This window comes from Diabrotica undecimpunctata, chromosome 2 (genome assembly GCF_040954645.1).
Source record: "Diabrotica undecimpunctata isolate CICGRU chromosome 2, icDiaUnde3, whole genome shotgun sequence".
NCBI lineage: Eukaryota > Metazoa > Arthropoda > Insecta > Coleoptera > Chrysomelidae > Diabrotica > Diabrotica undecimpunctata.
Window position 1 is genome coordinate 173075202 of NC_092804.1, and position 14497 is coordinate 173089698.

A 14497-nucleotide genomic window follows, 5' to 3' on the forward strand; every position below is an offset into this window, starting at 1 on the left:
TCCCGTACGTGCTCTCCCCATTTTCCATTCTGGTGCAATGTCACTCCTAGATACTTTACATGTTTCTTAGGTGTTAGACATGCTCCCGCACATTTTAATTCAATATTTTGCCTATTCCTTGTCCCCTTCAGAATGTTGGCTTCGGTTTTCTCTGTCGCAAGTTTCAGTCCGTGCTGCGTCATTCATTTCTTTACGACGCCGCCTGCGTTTCTAACCCGGTATTTGAGATCTGGCTCATCCCGAGCCACTACCAGTACAGCGAGGTCATCCGCGAATGCGAAGGGGGTTGTACCCTCTCCGTATTCACAGTGCATATAACCCCGTATAACCCCGTCATATGCCAGATTCCATAGCGTCGGGCCCAAGACAGATCCCTGGGGTACCCCGGCCGTCACGTCCACGATCGTGCCCTTTTCCACCATAATTTCCATTCAATGACTGAGACGCACACTTGCTTCTCGTGGCGTTTAACGTGTTAAATAAAATTTCTTGTTGTATGACTGATCAGAGTTCATATTCTTCCACATACATATAATTTATGGACAACAAATTTCAAATAATAAAGAAATTTATCTACAAAATCAGGTATTTTATTCGAGTCTGAGGGCCAATATTTGAAGGAGATTTTAATGTACAGCACACCAGTAAATGTGTTTTACATTCATATCAATAACAATTATAATTTTATTCGTTTGTCTATCCAGGAATTTAGCATATTGTATTACTTAATTAATGAGAACGATTTCCGAAGTGGAAATCGAAACCTCAAAATAAACCTATTTTCAACTAAAATTTAGGTTAATTCCTATTAAAGATGGTAAATAGTTTTTAACTATAAAATAATAATTTGTAGATAGGTGTGATGCCATTCCGGGGCGCCTTACCATATGTCTGGTTTTCCGTAGGAGTTTTCCATCTTTTGGCCGAGATGTTTCAGTTTTTTTATAGTCGCAGGAAACTCGTCAATAAAAGCTGCTACCAAAGATATTGATGAAAACAGATACAATTGGACGATAAAGGAAAAGAGAGTGACCTAAATATTTTTACCTGAAACAGAAAAGTAACTTTGAGAGAAAGGTGTTCAAAATTAGAGAGAAAAACTAGAGACGGCAAATAATTGATATTATTGGAATAAACAACGTCTATATTAAATTTACTATATTTTAAACGATTTATTTAATATCACTCAGATATGGGAATTTTTATCCGCTTATCACTATTGTGATGACCCAGCGAACCTGTACTAAAATATTATTAATTTTTTATCATACCACTTTTTAGTATAAATACTTGCAGAATTGATATTATTAGTACTTTATTTCCTAAACTATTATACCGTGTCTAACAGTAAATTAAAAAAAACTACAATGAGATTCGCAGTGTTAGCATTTTGTTTAGCGCTTGTGGCTATATCGGCAGTGGGTAAGTTTTGTGTGTGTAAGAATTATATTAATTGAGCAATTTTGGTTTACTTTTTCTTACATTATTGGATAAATTTCCTAGAGAAAATTTTTGCTGAAAATGTTGCTACGTCTCTGGTAGCCAGACATTTTTTCCCGTAATAATACTATCGGATAGTGGTAACCCAAACTCCGGATAGATACAGTCAGTTAAGAGTAATAATTTCGAAACCACAGATTATGGACATCACATTTAGTTTTTCTTTGAGTACCAAATCTCGCTTAATTTGTGCCTCGCATTCCTGCCTAAATGGTAGTAAGATCGTCATCCTAATTTCTGGTTCATTTTCCACCAACTATCTTTGACCAGTTGTATTCGTTTATAAATTATTTTTAATTATGCAAAGACTGTTAGGAATTTGTTTTCCAAATATTAATTTCTATTATCTTCTCTTAAATAAATCAATGTTGTTTACCACATACTTTATGCTGATTGTATCGCTTACTACATAGGATGTTATATCTGGTGTGTTCATCCACATCATCCTCCTCTTCCCCTAGGTCTCTTCAACTACAAACTTACTAAAACAGTTTTTATGGAAGCCTGTTTTCTTCAATCCTAAATAAATTGCCTGCCCTTTGGGTTACGCTCTCAGCGGACATACTCAGATAAAGGTGCTTTGCGTTAAAAAATTGTTGCACAGGTAGAGCAAAGTGTGGAGGAGCTCCATCATGTTGAAATACAATCAAATCTTCGAAAAGATTATCATAATTTTCTACTTTTTTTCTAATGCGATCAACCACTTGCCCAAGTAACTCAAGATACGATGCACTATTTAAGTTACTAGCGATAACGAAGTGTCCGATAATGAGATCACCTAAGATACTACAGCATATTACACTTTTGAGGATACTGTGTGTGAAATTCACGCACAATATGTGAATCACTCTCAGCCAAGTATCGGCAATTATGTCTGATCACCAAGCCATTTAATGAAAATGAGCAAAAGATTGCTTAACAATTGTGGATTGTTAATAACGCATTGTGTCATCAATTCACAACATTCGAGACGACGACCAAAATCTTCTTCATTTAACTCTTGTACCAATTTAATTTTGTATGGATGGAACTTAAATACATGGAGGATTCGGAAGGCTGTAGAAGTTAAAACACCTATTGCTATGCTTATTGTTGACAACGGCTGTAATTGCTCAGCCTCGCAACTTGCCTTAAAACAGCTTCTCGAACTGCTTTATTATTAACGAGTTCCTATAGGTTATGTTTTTCATTGCAAACTGACTCTGTTGCTTTAAATATCTGTATCATTTCAATCCCATACTAATGAGTTTGATGTCTATTGTGGCGTGTTTCATTAAAAATTCTAGCAACAGCTCTTGCACAATTATTATTTTTGTAATACAAACCTACAATTTTGATTATTTCTTGCAAAGTGTAAACCATTTCAGCGATCAATTTGTACACTTATCAAAATACTTTGTTATAAGTTGTAACAAATTTTCATTGACTATTAATCGATTAAAATGAATGTCTAAATATCGAAAACCTGATAAAACTTTAAAAAAAGTAAAGTTTTTTGTTTCTTGGGTTTTCAAGGTACTGTACTGTACTGTCTAAAAAGCACTGTATATTTTTCATAATTGTATCTGATTCGCTACCTATTGGTCGCATTTATAGGGCCTGATATTCTTTAAGTATCTTTCTTTCAAAGGTGTCTATGCGGTTTAGAGATTTTAAAGTCAACACCCAAGTATCACATCCATAGCTCACTAGCGGTCGGATTATGATCTTGTAGATTCGTATCTTAGTTCTCTGATGTAAGTCTCGTCAATGAAATATCGGGCTCATAGCAAAGTATATCGTATTGGCTAAGATGATTCTTCTATCGACTTTTTATAAGATATCAACTGTCAGGTAGCGTCGTGTGGCTCTCCCCTGTCGACTTTGTACTAGGATCTTAGTCTTTTTTTGTTTATTGATACACTGATAGATTAATTTATTTAACATGTGATTTAAAGTAATTACTATTTAAATGGGGATAAGCCACAATTAAAGGTTAAAGTATGTTTATTGACGTTTCAATTTCCACTTCGGAAATCGTTCTCAAAATACAAACATTAGTAAATTAAACAAATTTTGTTTTTTTGTTACTTAGTTAAAAATTCTTCTAATAACTTAATTTTATCTGACTTATCTATATTGACAATTCAGACATACATTATATATTTTAAAGTAGACGACTTTAAAATAATATTGCCAATATTGTTGAGTTGCGTTCCTGGGACTACTTTACTTATAAGGAAGTTCATTCGATTGCATGAAATCAACTTTAACTTGAGAATATCCGTCAGAAAAGATCATAGCATGTAATTCGTCTTTAAAAAGTTAAAAAGACAAACACATGCCATGATGACAGTAAAATTCTCCTCTTAGTGATTCCATAGTAAATTATGAGGGAAAAACCAGGAAAAAAACCTCATAATACTATCCCGACATGGTAAGTATTTGGTCGTGCATTTAATTTACCTTCAATAAACACCAAATTCTGATTTTATATGTTTGTTATTTCAAAAACATAAATGATGTATCCTCTATATGTTACTGACTTACCAATACTGGTATTTTCCTTTTAATAACTTCCTCTTTCAATATGGGTAACCAGATCCTACTACATTATGCCGAGGAATTCGCGACACAATTGGTCTCATCTAGCATAATTAGAGCCGCTTCTTTGATTTTTCTCTTTTTACCATCCGTTTCTTTTAGGACTATATTTGAATCATTACATTGAACCCTATGTTCATTATCCCATGCGTGTTTACATATTTGAGATTTTCTGACGGATACTCTCAGGATAAAGTTGATTTCATGTAATCGAATGAACTATCTAATAAGTAAAGTCGTCCCAGGAACGCAACTCAACAATATTAGCAATATTATTTTAAAGTCGTCTACTTTAAAATGTATAATGTATGTCTGAATTGTCAATATAGATGAGTCAGATAAAATTAAGTTATTGGAAGAATTTTTCACTAAGTAACAAAAAAACAAAATTTGTTTAATTTACTAATGTTTGTATTTTGAGAACGATTTCCGAAGTGGAAATTGAAACGTCAATAAACGTACTTTAATCTTTAATTGCGGCTTATTCCGATTTAAATAGTAATTACTTTAAAATGCCACAAGAAAATAGCTTCAGAACAATGTGATTTAAGTTCCGAATACGTATTCCCACCTGTTACTTTGGTTCTGCTCATGATATTTATGTCATCTGCATATGCTTCTAGATGGACTGATATATTAATAAGTATGTTGTTTGTACCTTTTGATGTTTTTCCAACTACATATTTCAGTGCCAAATTAAACAATGTTGGTGCAAGTTCATCAAGCTCTTTTAATCTATGTATTATTTGGAATGGGTCTGTCATCTCATATTTTGTCTGTATCTGATCCACTCTGTCCGTCATCACCATTCGGATGAGCCTAACAGTTTACCTTCACACTGTAGTGACAATAATACATCTTAATACTCTTGCGCTCTGGCGGAACGTCTAAATATAATCTCAAATTAACATAATGTTAACTTTGAGGAGGTGAAAATTATTTTAATTAAAAAGAATTTTAGTCCTGTCGGGATAGTATTTGACTTTGTATGGCAAACTACCCCATAGTTTATTATCCAGTGAATTTTAATGACAGATTTTAAAAATAACCCATCTCTGAATAATAATAATTTTTGTTTATTTTTTTGAACATTTTAAGTAATATATTTATTTTTAGAAAGCGTACAAACCAACTGGCTCAGTCACCCACTTTACGAATGCGTGAGATGCTTGTGTCATGCTAGAAGTGGATGCTGGATAAGACAAAATTGTGCCAGGTACTCGATTTCCATGGACTACTGGACAAAAGCAGGTTCTCTCACTGTTTCACCGTATGAAAGTTCAACAAGTCCAACAGCATATTCAAATTGTATGAAGGACGAAAACTGCATTGTCGGTACTATTATTAACTATACTGGGCGTCTCGGAGATAAGGTGAGTATTTGATTTAAAGGTTTACTTTTTCCTTATCACTAAGTAGGATAGGCTTATTTTATTATATTTCTACATAAGTTTTCTATCTATCAAGGATCTTTTCTTCTTCTTTTAACTCTAGATCCCTCTGTGACATTGTGTCCCTCAACAATTGCATTCCATTCTCTTCTTCCATTAGCGACTCTTCTTTAACCTCGAACTTTACTATATCAGCTTGTGTAATTAACTCATTGAGTTTATGGGTTCTATTCTTCGTTCGTAAATTGTTGAGAGCACGAAATGTGCCTCAAACTCATAAAACGGTCATAAACCATAGGCGTTCCTGAGGTGTTTATTCATTAAATATTAATATTATATTTTTTAATACTGTTATATATATATATATATATATATATATATATATATATATATATATATATATATATATATATATAATATAATATTAAATAAGAATTTAACCATTAACAATTTTGTAAATAAGAATACCTTATCTCTTTGGATATTTCAATACTAATCTTCGCGTTTAATCACTTTACTAGAAAACCTGGAATTCATATCCGAAGGTACTATTCGTTGCGAGATAATTAGGATGAAATTCCCCAGATTTTTAATAATATAATGGGTATACTTTGGCCACGTGCCTCGTTTGTTCAGTTTATATTCGAAACTTAACTTAAAAGGGTGACGTTATTACGAACGAAAACAATTTTTTTGTTTAGTAAGTTTTTGATTGCATGTAATTTACGGCTCGTCGGTGTGTCCGCGTCTACGGCAGTAATTAGCGTCTCGAATATTTCTTTTGCGAATTATATGCAGTGCGTGAGTGATTTTTTATTCCATATACCTACGAACATATACATACCTTTCGCTCGTGCTCGTTTTGTTGGATTGTTTGTGATGGCTTCATCATCAACATCATCAAGTTTTACACCGTTACTGTTGCGTACAGTTAGTAAGTCCGTATATTCCCCAAGAGAGAAGACTATTGTCCTGAATGTTCACGATGCTCTGGTTTCTCAGAATCCCACAAACACTGTTCGCAACATAGTCGAAAGTTGTGCCAACATGACTGGCGTAGAAGAGTCAACTATATATAGGTTCCTATCAGAAAGAAAAAAACACGGTATAGCTAACCCAAACACAAACGAACACTTAAAGAGAGGAAAAAAGCCTATCGAAATTGATGAATTTGCCAAAAATGGTATTCGAAGGAAAATTCATGGATTTTTTTTCAAAAAAGAAATACCAAACCTAAACAAAATTTTACAAGAAGTTAGAGACGACCCGAATTTGCCTCATATCGGACGAACTAAATTGTGGCAAGTTTTAAAAGAATTAAATTTCCGGTGGGAGAAATCAGACCGAAAATCACTTTTGATTGACCGGGAGGAGATAATATGTTGGAGAAGAAATTATCTAAGATCCATACGAAAATTCCGGGCTGAAGGAAGGCCCATCTTCTACCAGGATGAAACGTGGGTAAACTTAGGTCATACTCTAAAAAAAAATTGGTCAGATAAAAACATATTAAGCTCCAGATAAGCCTTTATGGAAGGTTGGTCTACTGGTATGTCCCCACCTTCTGATAAAGGCAGTAGATTAATAATTTCTCACATTGGCAGTGAAAAAGGATTTGTTAAGCATGGTTTGTTGGAATTTCAGTCCAAAAGCACAAAAGACTATCACGAGGAGATGACAGCTGATGTTTTCGAAAAGTATTTTGAGCAGATGATTGAACACATACCACCAAATTCAATTATAGTATTAGATAATGCACCTTATCATTCACGACTAGTAGAAAGACTTCCAACGACTGCGTGGAAGAAACAGGATATTCTTGACTGGCTGCGGAATAAGTATCTGCCTTACGAAGATGGAATGGTAAAAGCAGAACTTCTAAAAATTGCCCGACAACACAAATCTAAGTTCAAGGAATACGTAGTTGACAAAATGGCGGAAAAGCGAAACATTACAGTCCTTAGACTTCCACCCTACCACTGCGAAATAAATCCAATTGAACTCATTTGGGCACAAATGAAAAGATGTGTGGCTAGAAAAAATACGTTATATAAAATACAAGCTGTACGTGAATTGTTATACGAGTCTTTACAACATATTACAGAACAAAACTGGAAAGATGCAGTAAGGCATGTAATAGAAGAAGAACAAAAAATGTGGGATCTTGATAACATAATTGATGCGACCGTAGAGACACAACCGCTAATTATTAACCCTCAAGATGACTCGGATTCCGAAGTTGATCCTATTTATTTTGAATTTGAATAGTTTTCTAATCGTAATTATATAAGGTAAGTAATAATAGTTGTAAAGTTTCTTTTGCATGCAATATTTTCAATTAAAAATTATACTATATTTTCTCTTTTATTTTCACCCCTGTTACATAACATATTAAAATAAACATTGTAGAAGTTTTCAGGGACTTTCTGCCCTGAGTAATAATGTAATCTTTCATTTTGCGTTTAAATTTTTCAAAAATATTTATTAGTTTTCTCCGGATTCGAAAATAATGGATACATTTAAAACACATTGGAAATTTTGCCAGGCGACATTTGGCGCCTTTTTCCTTAATTAAATAAATGTATCTTTTACAAATGGCAAGAAACTTTTTATTTTTGAATAAAATAAATAAGTTTTATTAAAAAATACAATTTACATAAGTACAATTTAAAAAATATATTTATTTAGTTCAAATAAATGTTTCAATCATATACTCTACGACACTGGTCGTTCATCTCTAACCATTCAAAATACCCCCGTAATAGAATTATAAGATATTGTATTCCTTCAGATATAAGGTGGGTTAGTCGAAAACGTCTTAAACCGTCAGTTTTAGGTTGGTTTTTACTATTATATCGTATTACCTATCCTCTCTGTATTTCAGTTTTCTAATTAGGGTTAAACTTGTAGTGAGCTATCAACAAATTGTGAACCGACTGTACTAATTATGTAGTACTCAAACCGTTCCCGGACAGGCCCAAAAATTTTCGTAGACAATTACATTTGAAAACTTTTCAGGACATCTTTGTCTTTCTTCAGCAGAGTCCATGTTTCACAATTATAGATCACAATGGCCCCTATTAGTGTTTTGTACAATTGCAGCTTCGAATTCTTTCTTGGCAATTTTTTTATTTTCTTAATAAGCTCTTTTTCCTTATCTTATTCTCCATTCAGTAGTGTATTTATAATTTTAGAAAATAACAAAGAAACATCAATGTCTAAAGAGTTTAAGTATTTGTAAAAGTCATTTTGAAGCAGATCTGGGAAACTCCGAATGTTTTAACCAACAAGAACTGAATGAATGGTTTAGAGACCTGAACCTGTACAAGAAGGCTTATGAATGACGTGCTACAAGGTAAAAAAAGGAAGCTACTATATACATATGTAGTATAACTTGTGTGACATATATTCTTTGTTCAATATTTTTCTCTAATACCAGTTCTACATATCTGAATCTATTACTTTTTAAACTGTTCGGTTTCTGGCAACGTGTTGCCATTTTCTGATCTCTTGTATCCCTAAATCGGTCTTAACTCTATCTAACCACCTAATTCGCGGTCTTCTTCTTTCTATAGGTATTCCTGTCGTTAGCTTTTTAGCAATCATGTTGCTAGGGATTCATATTATATATCCAGTACGATATCTGGTTCATTAAAGAGTTGGTATTATTGGTATAATATTTTGCGGAGTATCTTATGCTCGAATATTCCCAGAAGTATTTCATCTTTCTGCGTTAGAGTCCATGTTTTTGTCGCGTGTGTGAGGACCGGCCTCAGCAGTGTTTTGTATATATTTATTTTGGTTTTTCTTTGGATATTTCTTGAGTAAGATTGTTTTTGGAGTCCATAGTATGCCCTGTTTGTAAGACTTATTTGTCTTTTAACTTCTTCGCTTGTTTTATTGGTAGTAGTCACTTGCGAGCCAAGGTGTATGAAGCTATCAACACGTTTAAAGATATGACTTCCAAACGCTGTTTTTCATTCCTCATTTGCTATAGGATCCTTAGTAACCAACATGTACTTAGTTTTGTCTTCGTTGATAACAAGATCGACCTGTTTCGCTGCCCTTTCCAATTCTAGGAAATATTATATAAACATCTCTCTAGCTACGCCCCTTATGTCAATGTCATCAGCGTATGTTAAGATTTGTATCGATCTATTGTAAATAGTACCGCCGTCTTTAATTCGTGTGTCTCGGACTGCCTTTTTCAAGGCAATGTTAAATAGGAGGCAAGTCAGAGCATCCCCTTGTCTGAGTCCATCCGTTATCTAAAAGGATAGAGAATTTTTCTCCCCTTATCGTTTAATTTTTTTCTTGTAAAGCTGATCGTTTTTTTTTATGTAACGCACATGTCACGCCTTGAGACCATTAAGAGGGCATGGTCTCATTTTTCCAGACAAGAAGTAAAAGTTTACCTCCACCATTACATTTGTCTTTTTAACAGCAACATTGCCTTCAAATTATTTCATATGACTTGATAATTATATTGGTTTAAATGTTTTATTTACTAATTAATTAATATAAACACTTAATATTTGTAAAAAGTTGGATTTATCCGATATTTAACGGATTGTTATCAGTATGACTTTTCGAAGGTCATTTAGATTATCATGGTTTGTTTGGTATATAATATGTAGGGATTTTACCACAATTTATAAACATCTTTCAATGTAATATTTCCGGGAATGTCTTGATAACTCAATTCAACAATCTTTAATGACTTCCTTTAAATATGACTAATATACTAAGTAAAGCAAGAGCCATGTATGAAGACCGATAACCAATAATTAAGCGATGATCAGTGGGCCTCAAACAGTGGCTTTAAAATTTAATAATTCCAATTACTTTAAAAGTAAGTGATGTAATTTTCTATATTTTATGTTCAGTAAGAATGTTGGATTTTGTTATAATAAAGACAAATTAACTGAATATAATATTTATATTATAATTTATTAGACACAATAAAATTTGTTTTATTAATGACATTTTGAATGAATGACTTTAATTTTTAATACAATCTAATAGGGGTAAAAAATTGGGGACAGAAATTACTGGGGGCGAAGATAAGGCAAGCAAAATAAACGCTACTTGTGCGAACGGCACTCAGAGTTTGTTAGGAGAGCTGGGGTCGTGAATAAGTAAAAAATATCAAGGGGTTTGGATTGGGGCAACTACAAAAATATGAAACAAACGGTCATGAATCTCTTGGGACAAAATAAAAAGAACAGGAAACACGTCTAGTAATTTATAAAGAGCGCCACTTCAAGGTACCTAATTATAACTATTACAACAACTAGTTGTAACTAGGGAAATAATTATCAGAAATGCAAAACATATCTTTTTCAAATAAAACTCAAAAAAGGGTTAGTTAAAAAAATAAACAAATGTTAAGAAACAAAATTTAGCATTTATTTTTGTGTCACCACAAACGGTTACAAAATAGGACAATACAAATTTATTACAACAAATACTCGTAAAATACAAAACTACAAAAAAAACTTACATGTCATCCGTTTACAAACTCCAGGAGTTGGAGATACTACATAAACTTACAAATGTTACCGCATAGAGATTAACTTTTTTTTTTTTAAACAAACAAAACAAATAAATATCGAAAATAATAAAGCTAGCTGTCATAAACATTAAATTTTAAAAACTGAAAACAAATAAAATAACAGCTAAAGTCAAAACCCAAAATTTACAATATTAAATATAACTATTTTTTAAATTTTAATGAGATCAATTATTGTTAAAAAAAATGTCTGTCTTTACTTTAAAATTTGAAACAAAAGTTACTTTAATTCACCAAATCACACTTTGAATGTTCTGGAACCATAACTGCACTAAAATTTCTGGAACCAGACGCCACTGGAACCTCCGAAACCATAAAACTGGGGGTATACCTGGGCTTCACTCTCTATGCAGGGAACACACGAACAAATCCATCTCCAAACTGCCAAAAAGCCTTGGATGACAACCAGGGAGAAACAAATCGAGGATGGAAACGACGATTCTTCCAATCCTCACTCAAAACATTAACTGAACCATTAACTGCTACCAAACTACTTTTCACTGCTACATATTTCCATAAAAAGGGGGCAAAAACAGAAAACCACAAATTCGACGGATGAATTTGGACATGACGCTGGAGATCACCGCTCTTCACCGCGGCTCCAACGAAAGTGCTGAAATTTTCTTTAAAAATTGATCGCATAAGTTAGAATAAACAAAGCAATTTGGGTATAAACAAAACACAACGGAAATTAAGACGTAAATTATTAATTTGAAAACGAAATTTGCAAAACGGTTTGAACAAAGAAATATCGAAGAATTTGCGAATGTGACATGAACAAACAATAAAATGATTTATTATCGACGGCGGCGTCGTAAAAAGAACGAAAGATTATTTGGGTTTTAAATTGAAAGATACGAACTAAGAAACATTGAAAAAATTCTTCGTTATTATAATGCATACATAAGGGGATTTCAATTTAACATATATACGAGGGGATTTCAAGAAATTTACAAATGCTACAGTATAACAATAAAAAACAATGGATATTTTTATATTACTAAATTACTAGATATACAAGAAGTAAGAAAATACCCCACCGAAAGATGTAGATCTTTTTTGACACTTTCACTGAACACTTATAAATTTACATTATTTAACAACAACCAGACGAAAAGCAGCTTGTGTTAATTTCCTTCCATCGAAAAGAAAAATGGCAGAAGAAAAGATATTACAACTTACAGTTAGTTCTGCTTTCACCACAAACTTGAAGTTAATAGACTGCAACTGAACACTATATTTTTACCGGTATATATTAACTCAGAACTTTTTTTATAGCCACCTCATACTTCTATAATAATGGAGGCATTTCACTTGCTTCCAAATCCACTCCTTTTTTATGAAGTCGTCGTTCTTCTTTGCTGTCAACCAAACTGTTCCCCCGTTTTAAAACAAATCACTAAATCGGAGTGACTTTGCCAACTGTTCTAACCAAAGTGACTTTAAATTTCTCACTTTTGGTGAAAAATTTTCTCTCTCTATTATCATACGAATTTAAAATAAATATCTTAATTTGTCATCTTAAAAGTCTACATATAATGCAAATCCAAAGTGGTAAATAAAAAACTTATGAAATTTTTAGGATATACAAGGTGAATAAAAAAATACTACTATATTTGTTGTTTAATTAAAAAGTATAAATAATACAATAATTTTTTTTTGTAGGATTGCAATTGCGACGGAGTTTTCGACTGTAAAGACAGGGCCGCCATTCATCTTATGGGGGCTAGCTGCGCAAATCCTTATTTTGGTGATGTTTTTGCTAACCGATTCAATGAATGTGCCACCAGGGTTGGTTCTAGGAACATGCTATCTCGGGAAGGAAATAATATGTGTACTGCATAATAAACTCTCCAAAAAACTAATATACTATGTGTGTAATTATGTTAATATTTTCTTTTAATTGTGATAACTGACTGACTGAAAAAGTAAAAGGACCTAAATTATGAGTTTTAGTTTTTTTTTCGCTAGGTGTAGAATGGCTTAAAAATATAAGTCAAAGCAATGACATACACATGATTTTTTTTAAATGTCCTTTCTCAAACATAAAATTTACACTGCAAAATAAACCAGAGGTGGTATTGCTATCATAAGAAAAGAAACTATCAGAAATCATCAAGAAATAAGTTACAAAACAAACGATTCAAGCTACTTCAGTAAGTGTTAAAACAAAATCTTTTGAGCATATCGTTACTGCTGTTCATTCTTCACCAAAACATCTCAAAACAGATTATTTTCTAGAATTTTTAAAGAGACATGGCAAAATATTTATAATTGGTGGTGATTTTAATGCCAAGCACACTGCAGGCAGTTATGCAATTAAAATGCGAAACACTTTCTATAGGTAAACCGTCATATTGGCCAAATTCGGGCCATCAATAAAATTCCAGGGTTGATTAATTTCTTTACGACTGGAATTTATTTTTGTTTATTATTTACATATTGAGGAAGCATGGAACGTGAACTCCGACCATTCTCTCATCTCTCTCACAGTGGGCGGTATTGTTATTCAATGTTAGCCAACTCCTTAACTAACTAATATACTAACAGATTAATATATTAAAACAATCAATCAATTTAAAAGTTTTATTAAAAACTAAACATAAACTTAACATAAAGAAATTATTCTTTTGTTAAACAAATTCAGAAAGCTGCGTGGAATAATTCATGAATCAAATTGTAATTACTTAAAAAAACTAATAAATGATAGCAAACCGATTTTTTCTTCTGGAGAGCCATTAATAAATTAAAACGATCGATCTTGTAAAATCTTTCATTAACAAATACAGATGGAAACTGGGCATAAAGCAATTCAGAGAAAGCTAATAAATTGGCTGAACATCCCAAGGAAATAGTTAAGCCAAATAAAGGTGAACGCCGTTAAGTATGAAAACGTCACATAGGAAGAAGGAGTAGGAAGAAGGTCACACAAAAGAAGTGTCCATTGAAATTAAAGCAAACATCAGTCCCAGAAAACCACCTGGATGTGATTTAATTACTGGGAAAATCTTAAAACATCTCCCTAGAAAAGCCATAGTAAAGCTGGCATATCTTATAAATGCCTCGTTTAGACCATCTATACCTCTTATATTTCTAAGATATATAAAGTAGCAGAGGTCATAATAAACCTTGAAAAAACCAAATACAGTATCATCGTACAGACCGATATTCTTACTACCGGTAATTTTGAAACTACACAAGAAGCCATTGCTGAAAAGGCAAAAACCTCTCATAGACGCTAAGGTTTTACACCAATTTGGGCTTCCAGAGAATCATTTAACTATCGACCAAGTCCATAGAATAACGGATATAATAGAGAGGTCAGTAGAAGAAAAGAAAATTTGCTTTGCTGTCTTCCTCGACGTGAAGAAAGCTTGTAATAAAGTATTGCACGAAGGACTTAAATGTAAATTAAGCAGAAGTTTGTCAAGTAAATATACCGTGGCTGGTC

General features: G+C 32.8%; 2 protein-coding genes across 2 annotated transcripts in view; one reads left to right on the plus strand and one right to left on the minus strand.

Moving 5' to 3' along the window:
* Positions 1-14497, minus strand: part of LOC140435237 (octopamine receptor beta-2R-like) — a 340883-nt gene that overhangs the window by 125063 nt on the left and 201323 nt on the right. The window lies entirely within an intron of this gene.
* Positions 1286-12995, plus strand: LOC140435236 (uncharacterized). The gene is made up of 3 exons (XM_072524037.1): positions 1286-1422; positions 5200-5456; positions 12712-12995. The coding sequence occupies exons 1-3, from the start codon at positions 1368-1370 to the stop codon at positions 12889-12891; spliced, it is 492 nt and encodes a 163-aa protein (XP_072380138.1). The 5' UTR covers positions 1286-1367; the 3' UTR covers positions 12892-12995.